Source organism: Megalops cyprinoides, chromosome 18, assembly GCF_013368585.1.
Source record: "Megalops cyprinoides isolate fMegCyp1 chromosome 18, fMegCyp1.pri, whole genome shotgun sequence".
Classification (NCBI taxonomy): domain Eukaryota; kingdom Metazoa; phylum Chordata; class Actinopteri; order Elopiformes; family Megalopidae; genus Megalops; species Megalops cyprinoides.
In genome coordinates, this window is record NC_050600.1 from 5,596,502 (window position 1) to 5,623,328 (window position 26,827).

General features: G+C 40.2%; 1 protein-coding gene across 2 annotated transcripts; it reads left to right on the forward strand.

Moving 5' to 3' along the window:
• The first annotated feature begins 7,524 nt into the window (after positions 1-7,524).
• LOC118793346 (flocculation protein FLO11-like) lies at positions 7,525-26,041 on the forward strand. 2 transcript variants are annotated; one of them, XM_036551487.1, is made up of 14 exons: positions 7,525-7,788; positions 12,058-12,105; positions 15,617-15,664; positions 16,496-16,582; positions 17,392-17,433; positions 18,158-18,202; positions 18,652-18,777; positions 19,233-19,277; positions 19,854-19,916; positions 20,209-20,271; positions 21,232-21,333; positions 21,554-21,578; positions 21,892-21,977; positions 23,715-26,041. In XM_036551487.1, the coding sequence occupies exons 1-14, from the start codon at positions 7,731-7,733 to the stop codon at positions 23,726-23,728; spliced, it is 852 nt and encodes a 283-aa protein (XP_036407380.1). In that variant the 5' UTR covers positions 7,525-7,730; the 3' UTR covers positions 23,729-26,041. The 2 variants fall into 2 exon arrangements, with proteins under 2 accessions (XP_036407380.1, XP_036407379.1); XM_036551486.1 differs by having other exon boundaries at positions 7,526-7,788; positions 18,649-18,777.
• The last annotated feature ends 786 nt before the right edge of the window (positions 26,042-26,827 follow it).

The window sequence follows — 26,827 nt, forward strand, 5'->3', positions numbered from 1 at the left end:
ATTTTATATTACTGTTCAATAAAATGTGCATGAAATTAAATCTAATCACATTTGATTTCATTTGTGCGCGTGTGCATGCGAGTGTGTGTGTGAGAGAGAGGGAGAGCAACAGAGAAGAGAGTTTGGACATCAACAAATAAAAATTTGAGCAAAGATAAACATGTAATATGATCCAAATGCCCTTATTTATGTCTTCTGTAATTTCCTCTGTATCAATATTTTTTGATGCTCTCTGATTGGTCCAAATGCTGCCCATGACAAGTCTAAGTTACCCAGCGATGACTTCAAGTTGTGGCGGAAGAGGAAAAACAGCATTCCCGATAACTTAAAACTTAAAACAGGTCTGTTACTTGTCTAGTTATGGTCAACAAGGGTGTCATGATAACGCAGAGAGTACCGGTTGTGAGGCACACTTTCTGGTCCTGTGGGTTCAGACACACTCACCAGAATACCATGAGGGAGGCTCAGAGGTCACCAGGCAGTGAGCCTTGTCATTGGGAGTCACATGAATCTAGAAGAGACATGCGATTTCCTTCAAGATCAGTCATTGGACAGTGCTTTGGTTTTTTTTTTCTTTTTTTTTCCTCAAGCACTGTTGATTAGTTTTCCAAAGTCTTGATAGTCATAACAACTTCATGGGAAACTTGGCAGCCCTTAGGTGTAAGGTGTTTCCTTTTGTATACAGCCAGAGGATCTTTGATTATGTTCTGAAAAACAAGCACAAGCCTTTAGAGTAATGTCTATTTCCTAGAATACCTACCTATTCCTTAGCCAGTACATTACGCAAATATCTGGTGTATTTGGAAATTGGATGTAGACATAAATAGCTAATACAGGATTATGACAAAAATGTAAGTGAAAGTTATATGTTTGTATTTGAGGTGTTGTTGAATGAAATGTTTGTTTGCTGTTCTGCACAGTAAATGTTATCTTCTTTTCAGAATAAGAATGGGTGGTACTACTGTTGCAAAATGAATCCATCACTATTGTTCCAATAAAAGGACCTCGAACAGATCAAATTCTCATTGGCTTGTATATTTGCAATAAAAGAATTTGTACAAGTTCTTTTCAAAAAGGGTCCTAAAATTAAATCCATTTAGCAGAAGATGCTTGATTTACTTGCCATTACAGAAAAAAAACTTTTACAGCTTTGTGAAAAGCATACAACAATTCTCTTTCTCGATGTGGTTTATGTGTGCCAAACGTGTCAAATCTTCTTCTCTGCTTACGCTGGTGCTGAAAAATACACTCCAAGAACAAAACGTCTGCGGCTTGTGCCAACAAGGTTGCACAGCAAGATGAGCCAGACTACTGTATCAGCAGTGTCACTCTCAAACTCTGCAGCACAGAAGAAGTCTGTTTATCATCAGGCTGGTGCAGAGTGTGGGAAAAGCCATTTTGGATCCCCTGAAAATGGGTAAGATTTTCCAGAGGAAGTGAGTTCTTTCGTGGGCCAGATGTGTGAGGTGTCCCATCTGAATTTACACATGGTGGGACACAACTGATCTTTCCTCGACAAGGGGAGTCTCGCCCTGAGGTTGACCTCTGATGAATATCTAATCTCCCTCTGCAAGAAGAACCTTTCCTCTGATTTATGCCATCCTTCCAGGGAGCGTCGTGATAAGAGAAACATTGTGACACAATGATATCTGTAATGTTGAAAATAACGGGTGCGGCGAAGGGACTTCTTTCAGCACTGAATCATCCTCACTGGAGTGTATTTTCAGGGAGGGCACCAACAATAAAGAGAGAAAAAATAAACTCATCTTGCATAGTTTGCATTGCTTTGGAGCAATCAGTTTCCCCATTCCTTCTGTATAAGGACTTCCCTTGCTACCAGGAATGAGACCTGTTTAAGACAATGTTATCTTGGGAATTGGGGGACAAGGGGGAGCATATGCTCGGAGAGATCAGGGGATGAGTGTATATCCATGCATACGAGGAGGGGAAGGAAGTGTATGCGTGTGCGATAGAGGGAGAAGGACCGAATCGGGAGTGTGTGAGAAAGATAAAGAGTTTGATTGCGAGGACAGAGGGCTCATATGTGAAGAGGAGCCTCGGCCAGGAGGTGAGTGGATTCCCTAACGAATACGCCTCGCTGGCCCCTCGCCTTTAACCCCTGTTGGGAAAATGACGTATCTCTAAGTGTGCTATACTTCCGCTGCAGTAGAAAAAGAAATCCAGACCTCGTGATCACCACAGCACTGTCCACAGTGGAAAGGGGTACTTCCAAGGCACTGCTTGGAAGAAGGAGTATTGCCATTGACAATACTGATGCAAAGAAGGTTGTAAAACTTCAAAACTTCATGTTTTTCCACTTCAGCATTACCGACTACCAATTCATAGTCTTGTTTGCCATATCAATTTATGAAGATCAAGCTTTTGTACTGCGTATGCACTCACCAACACAGACACACCCTTACCCGGCAGCTTGCGAAAAAGGAGGCATGGCCGTTCTAGAGGAAAGTGTGGAATGGCGTCAAATTTACTAAATAAGGTATTGTTTAGTAAATGTTTACAGTATCTACTAAACAATTGCTCTTTCCTGTTATCAGAACTGTACTGGCTCAGTCCTCTAGGGCCGGACTGGCCAGATGGGGGAGGTGGCTAGATGGTAAGCATTGTCATCTAGGCCAAGCCCCATCCTCCTGCTGTCTTGTTGTTGTGTGAGGGTTATTGGTCTTGCAGTGGAGAGCCCAACGGAGCGCTCTCACACCCAGAGCCTCTTGGCAGGCCGAGGTACGAACAGTTTACACTGAGGGAAAGCTTAAGTGTTGTGTTTGTCAGGAAGCCTTCTGCAGGCCCTCTTTGAGCAGGCCCCATGTACGTGGGGCACAATGGTAGCTGGAAGGAAGCGAGCCTTTTCATATCCTGTTTTGGGAGGGCCCTGAACCTCCAGTTTGGGAAGGAACAGAGTGAACTCCTCAGGAAGAGCATTGGATCCCTGGCAGGCCTCAGTCTGGGCCACCAATTAGCATTGTCGACCGCACCTTGGTAAATTACCATCAGCATTTTAAAGAAATACAGTTAAAATTCTCAACTGTTGCACAGACATACACAGTCCTGGATTTCAGCTTATGTTATGTGCAGATGTTCTTGTGCAGAGAAAGTTATATAGTTGTGCATGTGTGCAATATAATATACATTTCTTCTATTTGTACATATGGATAATTAATGAAGCAACTCCTTTTTCAAGGATACAAAAGCCCCGCCTGGAATCAACCCTTTTTTATGAGCCCTGCTGCTTCTCACCTCAGCTTATCACTGCTTAGAAATTGACGGCAAATTTATGCAGTGAATGTGTATCACATAATATTCTCTCATGCAAAATGTTTCAGAGCTAAAGCAATAGATGAAACTGAAGAAACGATAGCACTTAGCTGGGTTTTCTGTCAGTCCTATTCTGTATTTATTTGGTTTATATAGGAATGATATGTCCCCTTAGGTGGAAGGGGAAAATGAAGTGTCAAATAACTTTAAAAAGGGAAAGAAGTTTCCTCAGAAGCCTGCCTGTGTCCAGCTGCACATCTTAGATGAAAGCGAAAAAAAAACTAGAATGGAAATACGCATATTTAGAGGAATCTTTTTTTTTTAGGATTTAAGTGATTTCTCCTGAAGCCAGCAAATTACATAAAAACAGGAAGAGCAGAAGTCTCCGAAGGGAAGGTCGACAAGCACCACACAAGATGGTAGCTGCAGATGAGGCGTGACGTTGTCCACCCCTGGCACTTCACTAAGGACGGCCTGCATTCTTTCAGTCTCTCCGAGCTTCACAAACTCCGCGCAGCCCTTGCTAGGGAAGCAAAAGCATCCACATCCACGATAACAATAACATTCCCAGGCAAACAGCCGATAGTCATCTGTGTGCGTGACACACCTAGGAAAACAGTGCTGCCGGAGAGAGAATGGGGAACGCTGCAGATGGGGTTGCAGAAACCTCCCGCAGATCTCTGCAGCGCTGTCACCACCCTACGCAGCTCCTCAACGTGCCAAACCCCCACGTCTTTGCGCTAATTCATATGAATGCCATTTAGATGTTGACGATATGAAAACAATGAGAGCCTCCTGCAAGTGGAGAAAGATTACTGGGCTGGCAATTCTTTCAGAGAAGAGCAAAGATTTTCTCCCAATTTACGCTGCGCGGCAAAGCCAAGCTTATTCTGGTGCAGGTTCGAGTTGAGTCTAACTTTGAAAATGGAAGCGTCTTCATGCACAAGATATTTGTAATGTGTGGTGTATATATTCCTGGGAATAGTGTGAAGTACACGATTTGTTTTTTTTAATTTTTTGTAAACGCAGTAAGCATAGCATTGATAGGTCTGTGTATAAAACATACAGCATTAGGACACAATCACCGCTGTGCTGTATGTGCAGGCAAATCTTTCTGCAGTCCTTCTGGAGTACATACAGTTTCATTCTGCCACGTCACTGTTGAAGTACAGTACATCCTCTCAGGGAGCGCTGGGCTGGCCCAATATAGAAACACACAAGGCAATGTTCCTTCCTGAAGGTGAGTCCCACTTCTCCTGTTTGTCTGCCTTTGTATACATTAGACAGGACTTCTTTGTCCTGGACTTTCAGACATCACATAGCGCACCAGCGGCCTGAAAGCACTGGCTTCCATCTGCCCTGGTCATAATGGAGAATAGGTACGGTGGTAAAACTGAATTATGCTCTGACTTCCCTTTTTTGCTTCTTTTGTGTTTTTTTTTTCTTGTATGAGCTTTAATAAACAGCATACAGTACAATGTCCTCACCCATTCCAAAAAAGCAAAGAACGAATTCAAAACTAAATCAATGCAAGTTTTTAAAAAAAAAAAAAAATCCAAGTCAAGTGGATCAATCATTAAGCTTTTTTTTTCTTTCTACCTATATAATAGTCCCAGGCCTAGAGTCCACATGCTGTGAGGCATCTATTATTTCTCACAGTTAGAATTTCATTCGCATAGTCCAGAAGTGCTCAGAAAATTGCTCCTTCCCCTCGGTGACTGAGAAGAGTGACGAATCAGCTCAGTGAGTCCACAGAGAGCATTATTAAAGGCTGAAATGTGAGTCAGAGGTAAAATCAGTCTTTAGGACATAGGGGTGGAGATCATGATTAGTATGATTGCTTAACGACAGCTGAGTCACTGAGGCTGGTATGAAACCACAAATTCAGTTATCCACTGAGCAGGAAATTGCAAACCATTGCTGTGGCTCAACCAGTGTGATTTTTCTCTATCAAATCTAGCCCCTTGTACTGAGATGTCTTTGAAGTTCCACTGATAATTTTTTTTTATCATCCATCAGTGTGATTCAGCTTTTCAGATATATATACTTTTATGTATATATACCACTTTTATGTAAGTGGTAAGGCGCAGGGCTTGTTGTAATCCAAAATCTGCTGATTCAGTAGGGATGGGTAGCCATTGTTATTCCCTTAGGTAATGTACTTCACCCAGATTACCTCAGCAAACATCCAGCTGTACAAATGGATAATGTACAACCTGAAAGTGCTGGAAGTCGCTTCAGAAAAGACTGTCTCCTAAGCAAACATAATGTAATATAGAAAATGATCAGCGTGAATAGATTTGCTTGCTAGAGTGGTGGGGAATATCGAAGATCCAGATAGAAATAGAATCCGCGATCATCCCCTCGCCTCGGAGGGAATTTTCCTCTCATGGTGTGCATTGGCCTCTCTTTGTAATCACAGCGGTGTGTGTTCCTGTTACTCGAACCTCACTCCGTTCCCCCTCCCCCCCCCCCCCCCCCCCCCCCAGAACAATGCTCTTCTCCTATATTCCCCGACAACTGAGTAGACAGATAGAAGCTCCTCCGGCAGTGTTTGTTGTCATTCGAGTTCCTGACTCACTGTACGGTGGAGATAAAGGCATACGTACCCGCGCTGCTAGCCGCCGTATCAAGTAGCCTTTGTGACGTCCATGTTCAGTCAACAGGATGTAGAAGACTGAGAGAGAGAGAGCGCCGACGCTCTTCAGATTTAAGTGGAGGCATTGGGACTGAGAGATACTATAGGCAGACTCTGTAGCATGATTGCACTGTTCAGATAAGGATTTCAGCTCATTTCTTTAATTTGCTGAAAATAAATCTGGACACTAGAGGCAGTAAAATCTCTACAGTGCTGAAAAAGTATGTGGTGAGGATTAACTCATGTCTGTTGGAGGAAGTGACATTACACTGACTGGTAACAAAAGCATGGATTTATGTATTTCAACAGCGCCCCAAAGTGATCTGAGGTTTGAGTGGCTGCATGGTTAAAGACTTCTCTGTAAGGCTGCTGTGTTCTGCTTACCTGCTGATGTGATCCAGTACTCCATTTCCCCTGTTACGACTGGCTGGCTTCTCACCTCAACACAAGACTTGGCTTGAATTCTGCACTTAGGCATAATGTTTCCTGCTCTTGGCTAGATTTTAGGATGTGGTCATGACCCAGGTCATGACTCCACTGACCATCGCCCGGCCACATATTGTAGGAGGTCCTCTCCTTCCACGAATTGTACAATTTTGTTCCAAGCAAACAACGCAGCAAGCAATGCTGGCGCCCTCTCCTACAGCGCACAGTTGTTGTTTGTTAATCCTATGACTTTCATTAGAATACAAAAAATGTTTTTTTTTTCTCCTCCTCAAAGGCACAGAACAATAGGCACCTGGCTTTGTAATCACTTGAGTGTTTTTTGAGGGAGCTTTCGGATAGGAAGCTGGCAGTGAGCACAACGTGAGGAGTGTTGGTCAGAGAAGAGAAAGGCCCTGCCTGATTGCAAACGGAAAAGGCTAATCAAGCAAGCAAGGTCAGGCCTTTATATATGAATAAAATCATCAATGCCTGCACTCACTCCCAGCTTATAAGGAAAGAACACAGGGAACACTCTCCTCTTCCTAACAGCGAGGTACAAATGATAAGTCATTACTTTCCCTGTTGGGTTAAGCTGAATTGAATGCTGTGCAATGTTTCGTTGAGACGGCATCCAAAAGATAATAGCAGTTATTGTGCAGTGGACCTGTAACCCTTGCAGTATAACAGGATGTCCAATATGTTTATGGTTTCATCATACACAGCGTAGGAGCAGGAGGGAGTCATAACCCATACTGGGCCAAAATCTGCACAGTCAAATCGAGAATACGACCCCTATCAGCTCATGCCTGAACTTCTTTAACAGAGCATGAAAACGGAAGATGAGCACCGAGACATGAATCAAAAGAACTTGCTGCTCATATTTGAGACAACATCCCATGCATTTAAAATTCCTACAGAGTCTTCATTACAGTAGCATATTTTTTGTTTTGTAGTGCTTAGGGTGTGATAGGCAGTCTACGGCGATAGCATCCCCAGCCTCTGTGAGGGCAAAGGCGATTTGGCTCTAGCAGACGGCAGAACCCCGAAGTCACATAGCTCCCCGCAATCGGACATGTGACAGCCTCTTGTAATGACTCCAGCTGTGAAGGGATGGGGGCAAGGAGGAAAATAAGAGAGAGAGAAGCCGGCAATGGAGCCACAAACACAGCTTTAGAGACGGAGTTCCTGTGGACAGCCTAAAGAGCACTCCCACTGGCTGACCTCCCCACGGGAGCCGCTTGACTTCCGCCCCTTCTCTGTCTGAGGAAGTTGCCAAAAATAAGCAGCAGTGGGCCTGAACCGCAAACACCTTTTCCACTCACTAGCCACAGAGCGCAGCCCTGAGCAGGAGTTTCTCCGTCTGCTGCTCCCTAAACAGACGCTCCAAGCCGCTACCATGAAGCCCAGTGGACTATCTCTGCTTCTCCTGGCATCTCTCCCTCTGCTCACAACAGGTAAAGCTCCATTCTGCTCTCATTTCGCTATTGGATACTAACAAAGTGTCATGCCATGTGTTAAAACGTTGGGACAAAGTCATAGGGTGGGACACAGCACTGGGATGCTTTTTGAATGGGAAGTTACAGCCAAGCTGCAGGTCTTTTGTTGTGGACAGTGAATTGTAGTGTTGGAAATTATGTGCTTTTTATTGTGGTGTATTTTTTTCAAACCTTTCGTGGTTAGAAAAATTCTCCAATTACAGCCTTATTTTGATTCTTTAATACTTAGATTCTCTGTTTATTTATGTTATTTTATACATTATACTCATGCCATTTGTTTAAATACATTTTTCCTTCTTAAAAAGTCTGCTTTTTGTACACCATTTAAGACCATTACCATAGGTTTACTAGTAGATAGAGATCTACCTATGGGCTTTAGTTCTAAAATTGCACAATATATCAAATCTCCAATTTGATAAAACTCAATATCTTACAAAAACTCTACTCAGATCTGTTAAAACATTCACTCGTTTCCATATAACATCTTTGGAACCTGGAATTACAAAAAAAAGATTCAATATCATGTCAATCCACTTACATTGGATATTAAATAATCTCTAATGTTCACTAAAATTCATGCTATAACAATAGCATCCATATACTAAATTCAAACACTACAGCCAGTAATATAGATTCAAAAACTCTCTAAAGTCATTTTCGTAACATTAGTGGTATCACTATTGCCATTGTCTTTCCATCTCAGTTCAGTTAAATGAAATTCCACTGAAATCAAGCTGAATCAAATTCAACTGAAAAATCTTCATAGAAAAATTATGACCGACTTTCAATGTATTAATTGATCTCAAATTCATTCCTGAATTATCTGAAATGAAATGGAATTGACCCCAACTCCACTATCAACTGGTACTATCATAAAAGCAAGTTCAAACACCCCTGTTGAGACTTTCACTGCAGTCCAACCGCATCAAAATGAGCTCTAAATGAGTTTTTTCCGCAGCTAGCGGCGTTTTCCATCATCCCTCAGCGGGGGAGCTGAGGGGGACATTATGTCCTGTGTGATGTGTCCACGTAGGTGTCTTTGAGATACAGAACAGATACTGCCGTAAATGGTTCCCCAGGCAGTAGCAGGAAGATTGGCTCTCGTGTGGAGGTTTTGCATGTCTTATCAAGGACCCACCCATGGCCATGTAGGATGTGCAGTGGAGGAGCCTTCACAGGGGGGGACTGGAGTGGCAGCGCTCTCAGCGGGAATAATGACTGAACATGGATTTCTGTGTTTTATATAAGAGGGTGGAGTGCCGTTTGTCTCCGCTCGGACAGGGGCATGCGTTTTGCCATGTGAGGCATGCTTGCTATTCTATTCTGTGTGCGAGTCCAGCACAAACCTATGGACAAACTCTGAAATGTGCAGTAATGTAACGATGTGCAATGTTTTCATCTAGAAGTATAACAAGAATACAACATTTCATGTTTATTGCCAGGTATAAGCTTCCGACTGCTTCATTCAGCGCTTTATAGCTTGACACACATAGAAGCAGCTTCAATATGACGAAACTTGTCTTATTTTAAAAGGTTTGAGCCTTTCCTTTTCAAGATATTGCATGACTGTGAGCAGACGAAATCACTTTCCAAAATAAAGATAAAAGGAATACGCCATATGCTATAGCCCATGAGAGAGGTTTTCTCTCTGCTATTTAGAGTAACTGGAATCACTTAATTAATTAATGCTGGAGCCACAGGTTTAGTCCCAAACTCTGAGGCATTCGCAGGTTCTACAAAGGAATATGTGTGCACAATGCCGACTTAACAGATGTTGAGGCAGAACAACATTTAATTTTCAGCCTTTTCCAAAAGCACGAAAAAGAAAGACAGTTTTTCTTGGGCAAAATTAGGAAGATTTGCCCCAAATTTCAACACCTCCCTGAAGAAGAGAAACTCCCATTTTTCCTAAGAAAGGAGCTGTGTGAGCCTAGCAGCACAATATATTTTTGCCTGTCACAGCCTGAGAGCCAGTGGCAACAAAATATATTTGCCTGTTATAGTCTGAGAGACAGTGGCAGCATAATATATATCTGCTTTTTATGGTCTGAGAGACAGTGCGTGACACCACAATGCCAAAATTGTTTACAATTGACACTTTAATAATGGTTATGGAATTGGTTGATAATAATTGTTTTTTATTTGTCTGTTTTTTTACTCGTTTTCTTGGTTTTTGCCTTGGCAAACCCCAAACAGTATGCTAATAAAGCATTTTGAATTTTTTATGTTAATTTTTGAATTGAACTGCATTTCTTTTTTTTTATTTAGAAACAGCACCTGAATATTTTTTTGGCAACACAATAAGCGAATGGGAAATTTTGGAACACAAGTCAGGGACAATAGACGCGCAACAAGCTCGAGAGGACCTGGGTACGCACAAAAGAATGTGGCCGATTTGACTGTGGAAAAGAAAAAGAGGGGTGTCTCCCCTCGATTGTTTATTTTGCTTGCCTGTGGGCGTCATCCCAAGAGGAAGTGCCCTGGCACGCTGGCTCAGAGGGGTGATCTCACTGCCGATAAGCAGTGGGAACCAGACTGCCCCCTTTCTCACAGCACAGGGAATTATGGTGTATCTGCAACAAATCTGTGCCCGGCGCTAATCTTTACAACCCACCCAGAGGAAAACATCCAGAGCTGGATCACAGCTTTTTTCTGCTCAGTTGTTGTCTTTTCATAACACTAATATGTCAAATAAGTTCATTTGATACAAAAGATGTTGAGCTTGAGGAGAGGGAACATACCTTCATCAGGGCAGGTGTAGCACTGTACTTAATAGTGGTTTCTGTTTTTTATTGCTTTTAAATTGCAAAACTCAGAACTAAGTGTTGTAAATTGTACCCACCTGTAGACACATGTTATTTCTCAATTTGTCTTCAAAGGTGCCCTATCTCTAATTTGAATTTTTGCAAAATACTTCAATAGTTAGTACTTAAATATGTATTATTCTCATTATAATTGTGTGATAACAGTTAGTTTTCACTCCCTCAAATGATCACCCCATGAAAATACAGAACAACTTTGAATAATTACTGCGTCACAACATAGAAGAGTCGTGTTCATCGGAATGCACAAGTAGCGCGTGTAAAGTATTGGCTACCACTGTAGGTGTGAAGTTACGGTCGCTGCTGAAAACCTGCTCGCAGTAGTGCTGCAGTGATGTCATCTGCATATGCAAATCTGTATTCAATGCGCGGGATGGGAAGGAAAGACGGCAGTGGCGGGCGTGGCCATGAGCTCATTCTTACACGGAAGAGGGTTGGGAGGGTCTGAGCTGAAAATGGCATTCACCCCAGGAAGACTGAGAGACGCATTATCGCTGATTATGATATTCCAAGGATTATAATATTCCAAGAATTCAGTCTCAGTTGCACAAATTTTAGAACGGCTTGATACCATGAAGTAAACCTATTTAAAGTAATCTCAAAAATGCTAGACATGTCGGCATTTACAAAACGTACCACTCCTTAACTGCTTAATACCTGTTGAATCAGTAGTTATTATTATGGGATTTTTCCTTGACATGCTGTTCTTCAGGAGTGCAGCTACTGTGTTATTGGGGGGTGGGGGGGGGGGGGGGGGGGGGGGGGGGGGGGGCGCAAACTGCAAAGCGACTTACAAGTGAGGCTAAGCTCATTAGAGCTTAAAGTTAGAGCTGGAATTTGATTGGTGGCAGGCAACAGCTTCAGCCTGTCTCACAGCAATCATTATACCAGACATGGGTGCACCGGTTTTGCTCTGTCACAAGAACACATAGCGGCAAATAACACAAATTTGGCAGAACACAATTATAATGGCTTTTCTTACATGTAAATATACATCATTTACATCAAGTAACAAACAACAAACAGTTCTTTCTTATGTTATTTGTACAATATACATTCTGAGTGAATGGCTAATTTTTAGCTTATATTTAAGATCTAATGATGTCAAGAAATTGCTGATAAATGTATTGCTTTATTTCTAAGCATTTATTAGAAAGTGAGCAGAAAAGAGGTAATACAGTTTAATACCATACATCTAATCTGATCTTTTTATCCTTGTTGTTTTGAACTAGGTTTTAAAATTGACAGTAACAGTTAAATAACAAGTAGTAACTCCCTGACCAAAGTGGAACTTTACTTACTGTTTACTTACAGTCCTGTGCTGGTTGTGTCCCTTGTTCCAATATGGTGTCTTATTGCTGCTAAATGTATCAGTCCTTTAAACTGAATAATATCCCCGTTACAGTGTCTTCGGAGTCAGAAGGGGGTGCAGCCACATCAACCGTTACCCCAGGTAAGTGTGGAAGGTTGTTTGCATAATTGCCTACAGTGGATTAAGAAACCACAGCCTGTTGGTCTTGTGACATGTTGTTACAGAGCACACGTCTCTCTGTTTGAAACCCACCATCACTGGCTGTGATTCTGACTTATACACAAGTGTAACATTACAGGTGAAACTCAGTCTTCCTTTGATCAACTCTCGTGCTCAAGGTATTTGTACAACATACAGATTTTTTTAGTCACACTTAATTTAAATAACAGCCTAAATATAGTATTGTAAATGCATTTATAACGCTGGCTCAGAGGGGTGATCTCACCACTGATAAGCAGTGGGAATCAGACTGCCCCCTTTCTCACAGCACAGGGAATTATGGTATATCTGCAACAAATCTGTGCCCGGCGCTAATCTTTACAACCCACCCAGAGGAAAACATCCAGAGCTGGATCACAGCTTTTTTCTGCTCAGTTGTTGTCTTTTCATAACACTAATATGTCAAATAAGTTCATTTGATACCAAAGATGTTGACCTTGAGGAGAGGGAACACATCTTCATCAGGGCGAATGTGGCACTGTACCTAATTGTGGTTTGTTGTTTTTTTATTGTTATTAAATGCCAAAACTCAGCACTAAGTGTTGTAAATTGCACCCACCTGTAGACGCATGTTATTACCTTTCTCAATATGTCTTCCAAGGCGCCCTATCTGAAACACATTTCAATTTTGGCAAAATACATACAGCAGCCATTTCTGACCACATGGAGCAGTATGGAGAAGAGGCTGGCTGTGGTCATGGTCTTCTTTGCAGTCAACAGTTAAAATGCATAATCTCAGAACCTGAGCAACAATGAAGGTCAGAAACTGAGGTTTATGATTGTCAGCAGGTCAACAATGCCTCAATTATCTGAGAACTCTGTACAAAGAATACGGAAGTAATGTGTGTAAAGTATTGGATAATGCTGTAGGTGTGAAGTTATGTGAAGTTGCTGTCGAAAATCCGCTTGCAGTAGTGCTGCAGTGATGTCATCTGCATATGCAAATCTGTATTCAATGCGCGGGATGGGAAGGAAAGACGGCAGTGGCGGGCGTGGCCATGAGCTCATTCTTACGCGGAAGAGCGTTGGGAGGGTCTGAGCTGAAAATGGCATTCACCCCAGGAAGACTGAGAGAAGCATTATCGCTGATTATGATATTCCAAAGATTATGATATTCCAATAACTCAGTCTCAGTTGCACAAATTTCAGAATGGCTTGACTATGAAACATGAAACAAACCTATTTAAAGTAATCTCATTTCAAAGAAATACGGACAGGATAGAAGCATTCTGATGGCAACACGTTGTATTGTACAGTAACTGCAGAAGTACAATCATAATGGTTGACTTGCATGACTATACTTTGCACTTGCAAAGTATTGCATTAGTATTGCAGTTCGTTTTTGTAACAAGAATATGTATATATTGATCACATTCACATTTGCTGTAAATGCTCCTCATCCATTTTCAGTTGAAGTTTTTTTTTTTTCTGAGATTACTTCACATTTATGTGATATGGGCGGTTGGTTGCGAGCTATCTAGCTGACTATCTGATGAGATGCGCTAATAAAAAACGTCTCAAGTATGGAATAACACCGTCCGTGTTTATTCATCAAGCAGTAACTTTAACACACCCAAGGATTCAGAATCTCACGCAGACCTGAACGAGCTCAAGTTCACGTTCTTTAGTTGCAAACGGATACGTTCAAGTTCACCGGAAAAATGAGCACGTTCAATGAACGCGCTCTTTTAACGCATTCATGCACAACTGGTGAAGCTTCCGCATGTTTTTGTGTGCTGTGACAGCCGTGTACTTGGGCTCATACACATTTAGATTTCACAGATACGTTCAACTCAAACAAAGCGGGTACATTGTCAGTTAACACTGAAAAAAACACTTCTACCTTCGCCACTGTAGATATTACTTGGAATGTGGTCTTTCTCTCACATCACACACATACACACACACACACACACAGTAATTGCTCTGAAGGTCAGCCTTTATCTGCTGGTTTCTCGTACGGGCATAGAGCCGTGGAAGCTTCCGTGAGTCCGGCTGTGAGGAGTGATCAGGTCCAGTCCGCATGCCACTGTGGTTCCAGCACATGCTGAGTTTTGGATTGCGGTGTCTGGCTCACACCTGCTGACCATGGGGAGAGGGGTCGGTGGCGGGCAGGAGACAGCATCCATCTTCACCAGCGGCCTGGACAGGAAGTGTTTAAGGGCCGGTCGGGGAGTGGGGGGCAGGGGGACAACAGTGTCGGCACTCCAACAGGATACAGCTTTTCACAAGTTTGTGCACATGAAAGAGGATGAGGAATGGCACATATGCACAGGGTCAGTCCAATCAGGCGATGAGCATGACACATCCACCGTTAATCTCCCAAAATAAAATACAAGCAAAGGACCTTGACTCTTAAACTGTGACAGCACGACAACAACAAGAGGAAGATCTGGTGAATTGCATTCCTTATTTGTTCAGATCCAGGTGCACCGACAGCTGTAAGCAATTTACAATTAGCATAGCTGGATACTAAAGTGATTCAAGTTTACCACAGCAATGCCTGATAAAAAAAAAATAAGACCTGTAAAGCTTTTTATGAAAAGCCTAGCTCCTGAACTTTTATGCCACTCTCCTGTCCTGAATGCACCATCTGGCTGAAAAACAACAATCATTCACACGTATCTCCACGTTAGAAAGGTCATTTGTTAAATTTGTTAAAACCGCTGCTAGTTTTCCACACTCAGCAATCCACATGGTTTTCACAGCAAAGAGAAATTGCTGCTGAGGAATTATAAAAATAGAAAAGGTACAAGCATTATATGTACAAACACAGGGTATCACACAGTTCCAGAACAACGTGTGTGTGTGTAAAGTGGCTTTTGAAACATCAGACATCAATTTAGCTGATAACCTATTTATGTTCAATTACGTGTTTCCCTACAAATGGTTTAATGTTCAGAAGATAACTATAAATTGGCAACAGGCACAAAGAAAGCAGACACTTCCACTGAAGCTCTTTCACTATGGTACCATACAGCTTGTGTTAGGAAAAACTGAAAACAAATGCCACTCTCTCCAGTGTCATTCCTAACAGTAATTATTGAAATCCCAAAAGAATTGTTTAGAACATTCAGTGCTGGAGTGTTCTGTTTTGTTGGTTTTGAGCCTTCTTTGTATCACATGCTCTTTGTGGAGTAAGATAACATGGAATGGACATTTATTACATTTTAAACCTTTAAACCTCCAAAGGTCCAGTGCATAAATAAAAACATTAATACATGAGACTCACCATCTGAGACCTCAGAAAGAACAACTGTAGTATGAATGGAATAAAAGAACATGTGACCTGTTTCAATTAATGAATGATATTATTAAACTAAAACACTGTTATTATAAAAGAACACATACAAACTGACATATTGCTCCAATATGGTGTCTTACTGCTGCTAAATGTATCAGTCCTTTAAACGGAATAATATTCCCGTTACAGTGTCTTCAAAGCCGAATTCAACCGAAGCCACATCACCTGTTCCCCCAGGTAGGTGTGGAAGGTTGTTTGCATAATTGCCTACAGTGGATTAAGAAACCACAGCCTGTTGGTCTTGTGACATATTGTTACAGAGCACACATCTCTCTGTTTGAATCCCACCATCACTGCCTGTGATTCATGCAAGTGTAACATTACATGTGAACCTCAGGCTTCCTTTGATCAACGCTCGTGCTCAAAGTATTTGTACTACATACAGATTTTTTTAGTCACACTTAATTTAAATAACAGCCCAAATATAGTATTATAAATGCATTTATAAATACATCATTACTTCTTAAAGTGTGACCTTTATAAGCTTTTAGCAAATAGAGAGTGAGCAGGAAGTAAATCGCTAATAAACATGAATAGTCTGTTTAGTCTGAAAGCATGATTAAGTGTACTTGTCATCTGTTCGGGAACACTCTCACCTCAAATTATTGATCGCGTGGTTATTGATGGTCGAAGATAAAAAAGGCTGAAATTCAGATTAATGATTTCCACAGATAGCTGTGGTGAAGTCCATCACTTTTTACATGTATGCTTTTTTTAATCATTAATATATTACATTTGATTATGTATTTTTGAACAGTTTATGTATAGGTGAAAGCAAATATCTTCATTGATGCATGCACAGATGTTTAGATTCACAATAAAAAACTACAAAATATATTTGAATCTGGCACCCAGGTGACCAAGGATGATGACCAAAGTCATGACCTTCATAGAATTGTTTAATTATTACTGTCTTTCTCAAGCCTGTCCATGATTTGTGCACATCAAACAGTTACATGTTTTCATTGCACTGCAACTAAATAAATCTGAATAACGTGCCCATTACAGCACCAGGAAAGAAGCCTGAATCATCTGTTGCAACAGTACCTGCAAAGAATGTTTCAGCTGTAGATACGTCTCCTGATGCTACCTCAGGTAGGTGTGGAAGGATGTCCCAGAGCTACCTACATTGTGTTAAGAAACTACAGCCTGTGGGTCTACTCTTGTGTTATACTGTTACATAGCATACATTTTTGTATTTGGTAACCACTATCACTTATCATGGTTCAGACTTAATCACAAGTTTAAAATTAGCATAGCACTGCATATGAAACTCCGTTGTCTTCCATTGATCAACTGTTGTGCTTGTTATTTGCACAACACACACTCTGAAGTGTGTAAATTATTTTAACACACAGGCCTTTCATGACAATGTTCAAAGATGAAAAATAGTTTATACAAAATGGGTGAAATTAAGATTGATAACTTGCCTAGACAGCTGTGGTGATGTCCATCGCTTTTTAATCATGTATTACTTATTATTATTAATATATTACATTTGGTTATAGTTTCACAGACTGTTTGTCTAAAAAGATAATATATGCATAATATATGCTTATAATTATAAGACCAAAGTCTGCACAGTCGATGTTTTTCCAGTTCAATAAATACTACTCAAATTTGAACTGAAGTGGTATTCCCAAATCTAAAAAGGTAATTAATTTGTGCATTTTATGGTTAATATCTGTTCATTACCTGCAATAAGTCAATAATAACAAAAAGAGGTCATACAGCCTACATAGTATTTAACAGAGTATATAATTTATAAATGCATTATTACTTATTAATTAAGTGTGAAATTTTACAGGTAGTAAGTCACAAGTTAATAGCTGACACATGTCCAGTTAAGCGTGTGGAAGATGAAATATTTTGTACTTCTCTTCTCATCTGTTTGGGATATAAAGGACCACAGAACAAGACTATGGCAAAAGCTCCATCTGAAGAAGGTACCGATCCTGTATCTTTACCCCACTGCATTTCAATTAATTAAAACATTTCATAGGAATGTTCAACAAAACCACTGTTAGTAAATAAGACTGAATTTAGTGCAAACTGAGACTACTGTGATCATTGCCAGACATAAATTTGTACAGTCAATGTTTTTACAAGTTAAATAAATACAAGTGACATTCTGACCAAAGTGCTATACTCACATCTAAGAAGGAAGTCACACCATGTATTTAATATTTATTCCTGAATTTCTACAAAGAATATGTTGTTCTTTAGTAATTAGTTATAACATATTTATTTACTGTTATTGCCATAAACAGGCCCTAAAAATAAAGTGCAGCCTTTTGGCTGATGTTATACAGTGTTTTGCTGGTACTATAATAAGCATCCTTTGTGGGGTGTGTCCTATGTTACAATGTTAAGTCTTATATACCAAAAGTGTAAATGAAATTTTACACTTTTGTTGTGCTCAAGTTAATTATACAATATAGATGTTGAAGCCTGTGTCTAATTTTTACAAAGTACACTTAATTAAAAGAGCCTAATTATACCATTATAAAATCTGTTGTAAATGCATTACTACTATGTTACTTTTTAAAAAGTTTTTTGAGCAAACAGATAGTGAGCAGGATGTGAATAGCCAATACACCTCAAATTTCAACGTGTGAAAGTCACCATATGTTTGTTTAAGTGAATCTCTCATGTTTTCGGATTTTAAAGGAAAAGTGAACGGGACTGTGGTGGAACCTACACCCACACCAAAAGGTACTGATCCTGTTGATTAACCCCACTTGTAATTCAATGAATTAAATCACAGGCTTTTAGTGAGAATGTTCCAAATTAGGATTGCTAATATCCCCAGGTGGCTATAGTGATGCATGTGTTACTTTTATTATTAATACATTACATTTGACTGTTTCTTTCAAGAGCTGTTTATTCAAAGGGAGACTAATGTGATCATCACCAAACCATTTTATCAGTTAATCTATAGCTGAAAGTAAATATCTTCATTAATGCACTTGCAGATGTTGAGAAGCATAACAAATTTCTGTGTTTGAGTCTGACATCCAGATGGCAAAGGACAATGGTCAAAGTTATGACTCTCAGAGAATTATCAGTTTCCACTATTTGTGCACATTAGACACCCTTTTTCATTATTTGCACAGCAACTAAATGCACCAGTACCTTAAACTGAATATCTTCCCCATCAGTAGGCAATGATACAAAGTCAGCTGGAGATGGAGCTAATTCAACTGTAGGTGAACAGTCAACTTCAGGTGCAGATGCAAAGCCTACTCAGACTGTAGCTGGAAACACAACATCTGCTGGTGATGCCTCAGGTAGGTGTGGAAGGGTGTCTCAGAGTTACCTACAGTTTGTTAAGAAACTACAGCTTGTGGGTCTACTCTTGTGTTACACTGTTACAGAGCACACACTTTTCTGTCTGAATCCCACCATCATCATCATGGTTCTGGCTTACTCATAAGCATAAAATTAGTTTAACATTGCATGTGAAAGTCTTCCATTGATCAAGTATTGTGCTTGTTATTTTGTACAACATACACTCTGAAGTGTGTGGTTTAAATTTACCAGTCACGCTTACTTTTAAGTGCCGTTTAGAGCCTAATTATAGCAATCAAAAATCACACATGAATTATTAACTGTGACTTTTTATGAGCATTTCACAAACAGATAGTGGGCAGTTAATAGCAAATAGCAAATACATGTTCAGTTTCAACATGTGAAAGTTTAGCTATCTGTTTATGTGAACCTCTTGTCTGTTTGCAATTTAAAGATGCAGGGAACAAGACTGTGATGGTTTATCCAACCAAGGCAGAAGGTACTGAACCTGTATCTTTACCCCATTCCAATTCAATAGACACCATTCAAATTCTGACTAGAGTGGTACACCCAAATATACATGCATTTTATGGTTGATATCTGTTCATTAACTGGTGTGTTACAACTAGTTACACTTTATTAAAGTCATACTTTATTAATTAGTTATAACATATTTATTAAATGTTATGGATTTAATTAGGCCCTAAATATTAATTGCAGCCAAGAGTGTGTGTCCCGTGTTACAATATGGAGTGTTATACACTAGCAGTTATACTGGAACTGAAATGTTGAAATGTTACAACAGGTGCAATGCTGTCTATAACACTGATTCTCAATCCTGCTCCTGAGGGCCCCCTGCTCTACCTACCTGACTGAACTTATCAGTGGTACTTTTGATTAGCTAAGCACACCTGATTTAATCAAGAGTATGCACACTAATTTCAATGAGGTGTGTTTAGAGCAAGGACAGATAGAAGAGATGCAGGACAGTGGGCCTTCAGGAGTAGGATTGAGAAACACTGGTCTATAACACCATGGGACAGTAGCACAATTTTAATCACTTTTGTTACAACAGGTTTAAGCAATTCTTCTATAAGCAACACTGTCGACGAACAGGAACAGAAAAACCAAGAGCAAAGTATGTATACTCAATGTTTTTTGACCACTTAATCTATAGCTGAAAGCAATTAATCCACTTACAGATGTTTAAAATATATACATAGATAAAGTAATTGCCCTTGCCATACCAAACACTTTTACCAATTGAGCCACTCGAGAGCCTTTCATAGCTCCTTTCTTACCACCATACCGCATGAAAGGCACCATTAAGCATGTCATCTCAGCTTTGTAAACTTGCTTTCCATTGCTTCATAACACCGCATTTTATTTGTATTATTCAGAAACTGAGCAGAATATTTCTATATTATTAGCAGACAAAAATCTGCAAACCGATGGCAATGGATCACCGATGAAGGAAGACCAACCAAAATCAGGTAACAAACCTTTACCATTACCCCACTGTCATGTAGAAACTTCACTGCTCTCAAACTGGCACCTCAAACAGAAAGGGAGCACTGTCTGCATATCACTGAATACAGAATTATATTTGATAATCATACAACAGGCAAGAACTATATGAACACAGAGTACTTTGTTAGTGTCTGTGCCTCTGAGAGACAGTAGTCTGAGCATGCTCTCAGCTTCAAGTCCAGAAGTTCTATGCAGCAGACATAAGAGATGTACAGTAGCAGCGTGTTTTTATGTGGGTGCTGGGATCAGTGTGGTCAGGTAGAGTGCACACTGCCTCTCACCATCAAAGTGTGACAACTGGCAAAGGTGCACATGCAGGAAGGCACACCACAGCAGCCCGAGCCAGCTCACATCCGCCATGGGAGGAAACTGGCACTTCACCCGATATAAAGCCGCAGCTCATGGAAACACAATCAGAGTGACAGTCTGTCCCCGGTGCTATGACTGGAGCCAGCGTGAAGGTTTGGGTGTTTAACCCCGGAGGGCACTGTGGCTGCAGGAGACGGAGAGGGAACAGCCTGTCCGGGTGACGTGGCAGCGGAACATGTTTTCCCGTACTTCAATGGCTTCTGGTGACTCCCCACTGTAATCATGTACAGCAATGGGGCAGTGGTGTAGCATAGTGGTAAGGAACATGGCTCGGAACCGAGAGGTTGTTGGGTCAATTCCCTGCTGGGGCACTGCTGCTGTACACTTGGGGGAGATACTTAACCCACAACAGCCTCAGTTAATGGCCAGCTGTATAAATGGATAACTTAAAACTTGTAGCGTATGTAAGTCGCTCTAGATAAAAGCATCTGCTAAATGACAATAATGTAATGTAATATAATTAGTGACAGGCAGTTTTAGATTGAAGGAGAAAAAAGACATTTTCTCACACACAGTCCGGTCACACTGAATTGGAGACACATTTTCTCTCACAGATAAGAAAATGCTCTGGATCCTGTTGCCTGTCCTTGGGGTGCTGGTTGCCGCGGTGATCTTCGTGCTCAAGTCTAAGTGCATGAAGGGCAGTTCGCACTCAGGTACGTGCATAAACTCCACACTGAAGTTCAGATGCTGTGGTTACAGTCTCGCTAGCTGATGATTTGTGATATTTCACCTGTGAGTAATTCAAGAAGCTCACATCCAAGATATGTCATTCCAAAAACCCAATAATTTCAATAAAATCAATAAATATATTTTTAAAATTATAAATAAATGTACTGATGCAGACCCATGCGAATGTCTCATTTCTTCCCACAGATGCAGCAGAAAATGGAACAGAAAAGTAAGGGCGAAGTCAAGATTTTTCATTCATTGAGTTTTGAGTCTATATGAATTTGTGCATATTTGAGCTCACTGCTGTCAGCAGTTGTTATGAAGACCCAACTGATCTGTTAGTTTGACTCCCTGGGATATGCTGATTGAGCTAGGACACTAGACTCCCTCTACTAGACGCTATACTACACCTACACCACAGATATGAGCTATGAAATGCTGACCAATTCTGTGAACGGTTGATGAAATGGTGATGAACGATGGTGGCTTGAGTACCAGTCTCTTCTAACAAAAAAAAAAAATCCTCTCTTTCGAAAATCCAGCGCATCTTTTCAAAGCAGATCAGACTGCAACAAAGATGGCGTCATGCTTTTGGGGGTGAAGACATCCTCTGGAGGGGAAGACAATGGTATGTTAATATCTCTATCATCCAGAGAAAAAAAGCTAAAACAATTCTTTCACTGTCATAACTTTCTCGTTTCAACCTAAATATTGTCAGCAGCTACACCTACAGAGAGATACCTCTGAAAATCCTCCGATGTTAACATTTTATACGTACAAAATTTCTTGGTCTGTCTAATCTGCTGTCAATAACAGTCTGCCTCAGGTATTCTTTGAATAGTGCATAGCTGTTATGCTCCCTGAAATGCTATATATTGCAGTCTTTTGGGAAAAAAATGTTGAGAAATTAGACCAGATTAGACCAGAGACATTGGAAAGAGGAAAAAATAAGCATTTTGAACCACATATGAGCCCAGCATGTAAAATAAATGCCCTGTGGCCAAGGAATTTTGTTTTTGCAATATGAGTTCTGTCACTACCTTGTAAGGTGTGCAGATGACAAAAGAGCATAAGATTAGATCCCTTTGTAGGATTAAAAGGAAACACGAAACAACTCTACAGAGTAGATTCAATTTTTCCTTGTCTCCTACAGATTCCCCCCCCCCCCCCCCCCCCCCAATTCACGATTTTGTTCCTCAGGCGTCGACTTGCAATTATCGAGAGGAAGTTTCCAGCTTTTAATATCTCATTGTGCCGCGGCCGTAATGGGCCGCACTGCTGGGGACGAAGGGGAAGGTGTTTCCTGTGATTTTTTACTCCCCGCCCCTGAAGGGCCAGGAGGGGATGAAAGATAGAGACTTCCTCGCACAAACGCTGGCTATTTTGAACAGGGGCCATTGTTTGTCTAGGGCTTGGAAATGTCAGAGACTTCGGGCCGAGCGGTAAACAAAAAAAAAAAAACCGCGGCCAATGGAATGCGGTCACGTGAAAAGGCCTGCCCTAGGAGCTTTCCCCCTTATGCCACTGCAATCAGTGCCCGCGGAGGGAAATGCTGTCAGGGCCGAAGAATCTGTGGAAAGGAAAGCCATGCCCTGCATTATTAGTTTAGCATTGCTCAACACCATTGTTGCGGTTGTGTCAATACTGTGTAGCCATTTTAATGTTTTTTTTTTTTTTTTTTTGCTTGTAAATTTTGAGTGAAACACTCATTATTGTTGTTCGTAATTGCTATAAGCTATATAAATCGTTGTTCATTTTAATGAATGGAGAAGGGGTGTGTGCTAGATGGCATTAGAACAATAACAGTGACAGAATGTGCTCATGCACAATGTTTGACATGTATGAAATTCCCCATATTTAATGAAGTGGGTAACCATGCCTGCATTGTGGAGATGATGTCTTCTGGTTTTGTGATTGTAGAAAAAAAAATCACTGCTTATTTAACATCTAATGTGTTTATTCGAACTGTGTAATATGGGCTTGTGTTCTTGACCCCTAGGTATCTGCTGCCTCTAATGTCCTATCAGAACATATCCCAGCCTTAATGTCGCCCATAATTATCTTTATTATTGTTCTTTGATGAAAACTGGATAGGGATCAGTTTTTTAGATGGGGCATAATCTACACTCCGTAGAATCTATTCCTGAGGCACTCAGGCGCACCCCTGGTATTTTGGATATACAGTGCCCTCTAGAGGTACAAAAGATAATTACACTGATATATTAACACAGCAACCACTCAGGCGTCCTTGTCCCATCAAAATAGAGTATATTTGAATTATATAGAAATATTATAACAATGTTTCTCTTTGATTGTACCTTTTATTTTCTTGTCCCCTCATCAAGATCTTTCTTTTATATTCCAGCTGCTGCCAGATAAAGGAGACATGCGACTGTGGCAAAGTGTTCTGACCAGGAATAAGGCTCCTCATCTCTCATTATTTAATACTACAATATTTGGTTGCATTGCACATTAGGTGCAACTGTTTAAAGCATATATGAAGCCTACATGACCATGACATAGCTGCTGTGTGAAACAGTCATAATACATTGTGCATGATGTGCGACACACTTTATCACATATCACATGTAGAAACTCATGTCACATCAACCCCTGCTAACAGTGTCACATGACATTGGGACATGTGTTGCCCAAGCACATGGCACATATGACAGCTGTGTCACATGTGCCATGTGACAGGATTGACAGGGTTGCATTTATTCTATCTGTTATTTTATATTGTAAAGTATGTTGTGTATCATGCACAGAGTATTGTGATTGCTTAATGCAGACATTATGCTATGTTTATGCGGACTTTATGTGTGTTTCACTTAATGTACAGTGTGACCCAGTTTCTATACGGAAGCAGACTGTTGCAAATCTCACAGTAAAATCATGATGTGTAAACCGCCGATTCAAAATGAATTACAATACAGAGGGTGAGTACTGTACTGTCAGTTGTCAGGACATTTGTGACGAAATTTGGCTAAAATAAGCAGTGGCATATTTTAGAAAAAAGTGTCAACTTTGAGATTTAATAGATTAAATGTCTTAAATTTGAGAAGATATATTTTGTTTTTTAAAATAAACGTTCAGTGAACTGACACTGAAGTTCAAAATGACGGAGTTTGATAACCTAATGAGTCCAAAGGCCTACAGAAGATCCTGGCCCTCAGAGTTACTGTAGACGGTAAAATTAGGCTGAAGGGTCTAATGATTGATGCTGTTGCTGGAGCAGTAAGTGAGTCTTACTGTCACAGAGTAGTATCTTTGCCGCATCTGCAGGCTGCATTTGCAATCTGCAATAGAAACATTAGCACGTCTGGAATGGAAACCGAAAGATATCAAAACAGCACAGACACGTGCACTGCTGGCTAATAAGAATATATTGAAGCTATAATGGCTGTTTAGGTGGGCTGTGGGTGCAGAGATTTCAGTACTTCATAAAAAGATCTTTCTAGAAATGCACTATAAAAATCCCTAAAAGCCAAAGTTGTTTTTTTTATTATTGTATGCAGTTATTTTTTTTTTATTATTATTATTTTTGAATAGGCTTCAAGAATCAGTCCTGGTGTGCCTACCATTTTCAATATTTTGAATAGCGTTTCCCTTTTCTGTTAAATTCAATTATTCAACTAAATTTAGACATCGATTGTATTATTTTGACACAAAGACCAATCAAGCCAAACCCCTCATTCCCCAAGGATCCCTTTAGTGAACGCTTTCTGATTAAATACACAGAAAACCTTGAACTGGAGCCAAACATTATTATTTTCACAGTTTTATATTGTTTCAGGTGGTAATAATGAGGTAAATATGCTGAGGCACTAATCATTGATATTTTCATTGGCATGATATTTATAAATGTACCACTCTTCAGTGTTCAGTGTATTTTTTCCATGTAATGCCTTATGGCAAAAGGAGTCCTTCGTGAATGAGGGAGTATCTCTTGTGGATGTACCAGTAAAATCGTTTAATTTAAGGGATATATTTTGAAATCTCTTTTTACTAAGGTTGCGCTTTAGTTTGTGTTGAATTATTTTGTAAACATATCAGTGTGCATTAACGTAGCTTACCATAGTGTGCCTGAACTGTGTTTTAATATTAAGATCTGTTGTGGATTGGAGAAAATGACTTTATGGTCTTTAATTTTAAAATCCAGAAGTGAATTTATAACAATATCATCGGAAGCCACACCCCAATTCCAACACGTTTCAATGGATGGTAAAATTTTGCCAAAAAGCACCTCAAATGGTTAATCTGTAATGGTATGAAGATCTCTTACTCTTTTGTCTGTGGTTCTGTTTTTATATTTTTTTGGAATAATTTTAATACACTGCAAAGCTTTAAACACAGTTTTAATTTTGTTTTTTAATATATGTGAACATTTCTCTTTAACTTTGTGGTTTTGTGGAAACACAAACTATATTCTTTCATCCAGTTTCATGAAAGCACACTTTTTTTATTTCTCTTTTACATGGTGGAAAATCGTGACTGGAACCAGCGTTTTTGTTCTATGTGTTGGTAACTTAAACCAAAACTGGAGTGTCTAAATTGAATTTCATTTCAAATGTGCTTCTGTAGCCTAGTCTTGCCATGTCATAAAGCACAAATGACTGAATGACCAATTACTTGCATAACAAATCTGGATATTGACTCTGAGGCATTAATTAAAAAGGCCAGGTAAACTAATGCATTTCTATGTGAGTTTTTTTCTTCTTTTTTTTTGGGGGGGGGGGGGGGGTATAGCATAAGATTGCCCTAAAAGAAGATGTCTTTTGAGATTATTTTTAGCATTTAGGTATAAGATGACAGCTAATGCCTTCAACAGGCTCCACCCAGGAAATGGTTGGCAGGAGGCATATTACATATTATAAGTCTTACACATAAATGTAATACATATTTATTCATATAATACACATATTACAAGTCTCCTGTAAGATACTTTGGGTCCACTGTGATGGAAGACCCAGGTTCCCAATGTGCTCTTGCCTCTCGGGAGACTCTTGACACAAGCTCTGTGATGATCATCCTCAAAATTAAAAGGAAGTCTGTGAGATGGTAATGTTTGATTCCCTTGAAGCATTCAAGTGACGAGGGATTTCCTGTCATTTCCCTAAGAGAAAAACATCAATTCAGACATGAACACTGTAGCTAGTGATACTTCCTTTTATTCTGCTCATCTACGCTGTTTAAATTATCCAGTCTCCATCCTGTTTGTGATTGGACAGTGAGTCACATTTTTTAATGTCAGCCAAACCTTTGCTTTCCAGTTGTCCATTCTTTTCACCTGTCAGTGAAGGCGTGGGTTCGTAGAACTGCATGAGCATTAGAAATCTGTGTACTTGTGCTGTAAAACATTAGGACAGAACTGGCGTGGTAAACATAAACACAACATTCTGTTCTATTTCGTTCATTGAGGGTGTCGTTAACCTTTCTGAGTCAAACGAATGCCTCAAGAAAGCATGTAAGAGATGT

Excerpts from the sequence above, each read along its gene's own strand:
- LOC118793346 (XM_036551486.1), top strand. The coding sequence starts at position 7,731 with ATGAAGCCCAGTGGACTATCTCTGCTTCTCCTGGCATCTCTCCCTCTG. Across the intron at positions 21,334-21,553 it reads GAAGGGCAGTTCGCACTCAG|ATGCAGCAGAAAATGGAACA; the intron begins GTACGTGCATAA and ends TTCTTCCCACAG. Across the intron at positions 21,579-21,891 it reads GCAGAAAATGGAACAGAAAA|CGCATCTTTTCAAAGCAGAT; the intron begins GTAAGGGCGAAG and ends TCGAAAATCCAG.